Here is a 6,926-nt window from a genome sequence, read left to right as displayed (position 1 = left end):
GTCACCAGCAAAGCCCTCCAAGTTCATAACTGGACAAAGACTTGAAGGAGGTGAGCAAATTAGCTGCATGGACATCTGGGAGAGGAACATTTGTGGGGAAGAAACAAAACAATAACAAATTTCCCTGAAGCAGGAGTGTGACTGGAACCTTAGATGAACTGCCAGGAGGCCAGTGTAAAGGATAGAGTGGGAAACAATGTGGGACATGAAGTCAGGGAAGTAAGGGAGTGGTGGGGTCATGAGTCCAGTCTATGTATCCCTTTGAAAGCCATTGGAAAGGCTTGGGCTTTCACCATGAGCAGTGTAAGAAGTTATTAGAATGCTTTTAGCAGAAGAGTTGCATGATCTGATGATTATACCTCTATCTTACAGATGAGGAAACAGATTCAGAAGGTTCAGCAGATTGCCTAAAATCACACAACTAGAAATTGACAGGCCTGTGAGGAGAACCATATACTCTTTGACAGGAAAAGACAAAAGCAATTGGCCCTTTGTGTGGAAGTCTTAGACTGGGGGGCGGGGAGGGGTGTTGGGATAAAGGATAAAACATACTATTTGCACTGGAAAAATGGATGGAGTAGGTGAGAGGGCAGGGTCTATGAAGGACTATGATCCAGTGGATTCTTTTTGCAGTAATATATTAGGGAAACACAGAACTCCCTGAATCCCTTTGTATCCTAAAATGCAAAGAAGAGGCAGTTGCTACTGAAAATGTCAGGGGGTGGTCCTTAAGACCAACGACAATTAAATAGCTCTACAAAGTGGTACATAAACCCAAGGGACTAGTGACCTTGTGTATGTTGCAAGAGAATAAATGGGTCATGGAAGGGTTGGCAGAAGTTCAGGGAAACTAAACCCTATGGGTCATTCCAGGAGAAAGAGCGATATATGGGTAACAATTTTCCCTGGCCTCTTTAATTAAGAGTGTCCTAGTGCTGTCTTGCCTTGTGTTTCTGGCCCAGACACAGCCCAGACTCTGATCCAGGTTGGAGTTGGGGTTCTCATATTTCAGTGACCAACATGTGCACACAGTGGGAAACCTCTGTGACTCTCCCTTCACATATGTGAAAACAGTCTTTGCTCCGTAAATGATATTCTTTGATGACTTTCATTGGCTCCCCTTGTGATAGTTTTGGTGGGTTTGGAAATAGAAAAGGAGGCAAGGATGAGACCAGGTGAGGGTGCTCCCTAGCAAGCCTATTCAGTGGCCACATGTTGTAATGGAACATGCCCTGGATGGAATTCAGAAATTCCTGTCTAATGTTTGCTCCTACCTGAGCAAATTTCTTTCCTCCTCTGTGGGCCTCAGTCCCAATATAGTGGGGCCCAGCTCTGTGCTTGGAAAGGCCCTTGCTAGCCCTCCATTCCATGTTTCTACAGTATAATCTAACAATCTAGGAGGAATCCCATATTGTCACTGGAATAATGGTTCAGAGGATCTCTGGCAAAATCTCAGACCTGAGCATGGAGTAGAGACACACACAGATATGGGATCTAAAGGAGGGGAATTCTGTAGTGTCTTCTCAGACACAGAAGTGAGATGTCTCATTGGATACTAATATGCCCGTGCCCTCCATCTCCCAGGTATCTGGCTTCTCACTTCCTCCTATTTCTCTTCCACAAAAAAGGAGGGATCCAGATTTTGACCTTGAGTGCCTGCTGTCCTGTCTCTGATCAAGGACAGCTCCCAGGATGTGAGGAGACCTGGGCCCTGCCTTCAGGGAGCCACATGTCAAACTGGGTACTTCCCCCTCTGGGTCTCCTGGTCAGAGTTGGGATACCATTGAGTTGAAATCTTGGTTTGGTTCATGCACTCAGAGGTACAACTTCAAACATGTAATTCGTGTCAGGATGCATTGATGCTGGTATTGTTAGGGACCTAAAAATAATCTAGTACATGTTTTCTGACTGTCCAAATGGTAAGTCCTAAAATGATCTAACCAGAGGACTACAGAGAGCTTTTAAAGACCAGAAGGTCTTCCTAAGAAGAACAGCCCATTCGTCCAGATGAATCAGTTATTGCGTTGTGTTAAGGCAGGGGTCAGACCCCATGATATGTATTAATCCCCTCTACCTTAGAGATGCCATAATTCTGAATCTGTGTTTCTGTATTCTGTGAATCCATGATTCTCTCTACGTATTACCCTGTGAGTCTACCAGACTAGTATTGCATAAATCCATAGGTCTCTCTTTCTATGTGCTTGTGTCCAAAGAGATAAGTGGGCCCTTTTGGGAATAACCCTGTGACTCACCCTCACACTTGTACCAGTCATCTGACTTCTCCATACCTCAACTTCCCAGCCTATAAAATGGGTGGGGCACAGCCCCCCACCTGTTTTGGTGGCTCGTGAAAACTGTATCTCTCACCAGAGATGTTAGTGCTTCCTGAAGATGTTAAACTCATTAGTGACAGCCTAGCCCCACAGAGGAGGAAGTGAGCCAATCAGAGCTCATGGATGGCTCAAGGTGCACAGATTGGCTAATAGTAAGATGGCATTGGCCATATGGAGGAAAGAGGTTGGTTTAGGGTGTACTGTCATTGGAAAGCACACTCATTCATTCAATCATTCATTCATTGGTCTAGTTAGTGTTCTCCAGGTCCTTCAGCTGAGCCAGATGATATACAGTGAATGTGTCCACAGTTATAAAAGCATAGAAATTATGGTCTAGTGGGAATGACTCCATGAATAGTGAGGGTATGAATACATTTCCTTTGTAGGATAAGCCTCTACAATCATAGAATATCATAGCCAGGAGGGACTTCACTGACTATTTTATGGTGGAAGAGAAAAAGCGTAGAGATAGCAGAACACATGGGGACCACACTATGAGGCAATGACAGAATCAGAACTAGGCTGAGTTTCATTTGTGTTTTGAACTATCTCTCTTGTTTTGTTGATGTGCCTTAAAATGATTGCCCTTCTATGGCATTTTCTTCTGTAGAGAGTGGGGTTGTCCCACCCTATGTCTGAGTTATAGGACTTCTTAATAACTGTGTCTGTTGGTCTGCTAAAAGGTATAGTTCTTAAAGCATCCTGTATTTCAACACTAAAAACAGCTGTTTTGGCAGAAAAAAAAAAGAAGAATAAATTTGGGTTCAAATTCCGGGTCTACTACTTTAAGCTATGTGAGCTTTGGCAGGTTTTTAAAACTTATTTAAGACACTATTATGGAGACTAAATGTGATGAACTAACCATGTGATATGTATGGCCCCAGTAAAAGATCATTCTTGTCCCATTGTTCTCATAAAACATCAGGCCTGGGTGCCAGCTGAGGTGGGACACAGAATAGGTAATGGAACAACCTAACACCACTTTCACAGATGGTAGGTTTCACAGATGAAGCTATGGAGTGCTACAAGCCCACCCAACACAGGAATGATGGGGGAAAGCAGGAAACTCCAAGTCTGGGGCAGAATCTCCCCCCTTGTTTCCTCCAAACCGCTCAGGGGAAGACCCTGCAAGACCTGGCTTGGGCTGGGGAAGTGTCTGAGGACTAGTGGGGGTTTGTCTTCTTTGTTGAGGAAATTGGAAGCTTTAAGATTTATGGTCATGGAGAAATTGGGATCCGTTATGGACAAATGTAGAAACACTTTTTCCTTACGTGCTATGGGGCCACAGTGGGGCCTGCACTACTGATCTGAGGGAGTGGTAGTTTGCAACTAGGGCTTGGCTCAGGATCAAGATACCTTTCTGCATTGGGCAACTTGACATGGATCAGTGAGAAGAGCGTGGGCTCTGTAAATAAACAGGCCTGGGTTCAAGTGATACTCCATTGCCTACCAATGGGAATACCTTGGTGAAATAGGCCTCTGGGTCTTAGTTTCCTTGTAAAATAGGGCTAGTATAACCTACCTCACAAGATGTGCTTAATATATATCATTGCCATTTTTCTTGCTGTATTTACTGCACTGAAGAAAGGGAAGGAGGCAGATATTCAGGGACAGTGTTATGTCCAGAAATAAAAGGCATGTTGTAGCAATAAAGACCATGGCTTATGAAGGAAGACTGCATTCATGTGAATTCTAGCTTCTTACCTAATTGCTTTGTGACAATGGGGAACTTCCTTAATCTTTTAGGGCCTCAGTTACAGGGTCTTCTGTAATTGTACACCCCTTATGAACTGTTTGGCACATATGAAGCATTCAGTTAAATGTTAGAGTTTACAATTGTTATCACACAGTGTTCATTTGGCTGGAATTCCCACTGTGCTGGTATCTAGGCCCAGTATTGAGGTCCAGAAAGGTGAGGATGAAGAGGTTATGGGGCATGTAAAGTTGAGGGTGTGGGATATAGGGCATGATAAACTGAGGAGAGACACCCTAGATATAGAGGCTGAGCTCTGAGATCATTAAGCACCCACCCAGTTTCCTAAATAAACAGAATAACCTGCCAGTCCATGGAGCAAACCCGGAGTTCTTATGGGGGGCTTTGCTGCCATCCTGAGGCAGAGACCACTGGGGCCAGCAATCCAAACCAGCAGGTCCCACCATGGGGCCCCTCAGAAAGAACTCACTATTCAGGCTGAGGAGAGGCACAATATAACTTTTGGCACAGTGTATGAAAAATTGAGATGCTAACTGTATTTTGAAAATGTCCTTGAAGACTCATGTGACCTAGAAACAGCTTCATAGGTACAGATCTCATAGGCATCTCCACTCTCATAACTTCTAGAAAAAGAAGGCTGACTTGTTTCATGAAGAAGGCCAAAGGAATCATTTATCTTGTGTTCAGGAAAATTCAATGTCAAGCAGAGACATGCCCTGCCTCTGAGTGAAGAGCCAGGCATTCTGGGGAGGAATCTCACCAATGCAGTGCCAGCCCTGGTCCTCATGATCTCTTCTGCTTCATTCAGATGCCATTAAATTGCCTCACTGCCACCCTATAAAAGGCCTTCCTAGTGGCCAGCTCCTCAGATCCTTGGCCTCTCCCCGTCTTGCTCCTGTCAGCGAAGAAGGTAAGTCTATGTCTGGGTTAGGGATACAACTAGGAAGGAGAGGTGACATTGGGGTGGGTTGAAGGTGGTCAAAATGAGGCATGAGGGTGGCCGTTGAAGGGCTAGGGTAGAGCTGGAGGGAAGTGCAGAGGCTGGGGTCTGAGGGGGAGAGGCAGAGGTATGGAACTAGAGCCAAGCTGTTGGTCCTGTGTGAGAAGGGGTTGTCAGAGAACAACCACACTTTCTCTCCCTGAGTGCAGTTGTGCAGTCCTCTCATGTATCCATTTATGTGGTGAAGTGATAGTCCAGCCGGCCTGAAGAGCAAATGGTGGAAACTCAAACTCCAGACTTGTCATGCTCTGTAGGGCTCAACTTGAGACTCACATTGGTTCTGGGTCTACTGACAAGAACTTGCTTTCCCTGGGTACTGCCTGGCCTGGCAGGAAGGAGTAAGAAAGCCAGTCCTGAGAGAGCGGGCAATGAGGGGAAATAATTTTCTAAGGAGAATCTGTAATATAGGCAACAAAGTGAGTAAGAAAAGAGAAGGCTTGGAGAATTGGGTAGAAACAGACATCACTCCTTCCAGCCCTTCATTTTCCACTATGGAAACTGAGGCACATGTCCAGGAACAGGCACAAGAGCCAAGCAAGATCCCTGGCTTTGAGTTCACCCTATGTCAGGTCTGAGTGCCTGTGACCTTCCCAAAAGTGTTCCTGCTTACAGATCATTCTATTCATATGGGATGCTGAGGGTTTCCCTGGAAACCTTCTAGTTCTGATGAGACCTTTCTTTTCAGATTTTACAAAACCACAGGAAGATGTGTGATCAGCAGAAGCAGCAACAGTTCCCCCCGTCTTGTGTGAAAGGTTCTGGATTGGGAGCTGTGCAGAGTACCAAAGGTACCTCTGTGAAATGCCCAGCTCCATCCCAGACCCAAACCTATGTGAAATGTGTAACTCCTTGCCAGACTCAGACCTATGTAAAATGCCCATCTCCATGCCCAACTCAGACCTATGTGAAATGTGTAACTCCTTGCCAGACTCAGACCTATGTTAAATGCCCAGCTCCATGCCCGACTCAGACCTATGTGAAATGTATAACTCCTTGCCAGACTCAGACCTATGTGAAATGCCCAGCTCCATCCCAGACAACCTATATGAAATGCCCAGCTCCTTGTCAGACGTACATGAAGTGCCCAGCTCTGTGCCAGACAACCTATGTGAAGTGCCCAACCCCCTGCCAGACCCAGACTTGCTATGGTCAGGGCCCTTCTCCTGGCCATACCTACTACGTTCAGGCTCCTGCAAGAAGCTTGACCACCTCATGCGGTGCACCTGATCCATGCTCTGCACCCTGTTCCACCAGCTACTGCTGCCTGGCTCCCCGGACCTTCGGGGTGAGTCCCCTGAGACGCTGGGTCCAACGGCCCCAAGACTGCAACTCAGGATCATCTGGCTGCTGCGAAGATTCTGGGTGCTGCAGCTGTGGGGGCTGCAGTTGTGGTGGCTGTGGCTCTGGGTGCTGCTGCTTGGGAATTATCCCCATGAGGTCCCGAGGTCCTGCATGCTGTGATCGTGATGATGACTGCTGTTGTTAAATTCAAAACAGCCTTGCTCCACCTTCTGGAACATTCACCAGCCTCTGGCACCCACTTCCCTATATTCCCAATGATGTAGAATCTCATTGCTTCACTGTGTACTTTGCTTCTCTATGAAGGCAACCTGCTGGAGTTAACGCTCTCCCCAAACTTTGGCAAGAATAAAGCTCTGAATGCAATTCATAGTGGTGTCCTGTCTATTTGGTCCATATTTCTACTTTTCTATCAGAAACTCTTCCTCTCTTCCTCTTGCTTCTCAACAAGAGGAAAGGTCTGCATGGACATGAATAAGCAGACCAAGCTGGAATAATCCTAGCCTGGGATTCTGGACCATTCTAGAATGCCCCTAATAAACTTCCCCATGCAAGTTAGCTGGAGATTTGGGGGCCAGAA

The 6,926-nt window shown here is 46.1% G+C and overlaps 1 protein-coding gene across 1 annotated transcript; it reads left to right on the top strand.

The window, feature by feature from the left end:
* The first annotated feature begins 5,753 nt into the window (after positions 1-5,753).
* Positions 5,754-6,706, top strand: LOC111161936 (chromosome unknown C1orf68 homolog). The gene has a single exon (XM_022526008.1). It carries the CDS (start codon positions 5,754-5,756, stop codon positions 6,531-6,533), a length of 780 nt encoding a protein of 259 aa, XP_022381716.1. The 3' UTR covers positions 6,534-6,706.
* The last annotated feature ends 220 nt before the right edge of the window (positions 6,707-6,926 follow it).

This window comes from Enhydra lutris, unplaced genomic scaffold, assembly GCF_002288905.1.
Source record: "Enhydra lutris kenyoni isolate GAN:26980312 unplaced genomic scaffold, ASM228890v2 scaffoldscaffold88, whole genome shotgun sequence".
NCBI classification, from domain to species: Eukaryota; Metazoa; Chordata; class Mammalia; order Carnivora; family Mustelidae; genus Enhydra; species Enhydra lutris.
Note: the sequence above shows the minus strand (reverse complement) of the source record. Positions and strands in the feature narration are given on the sequence as shown.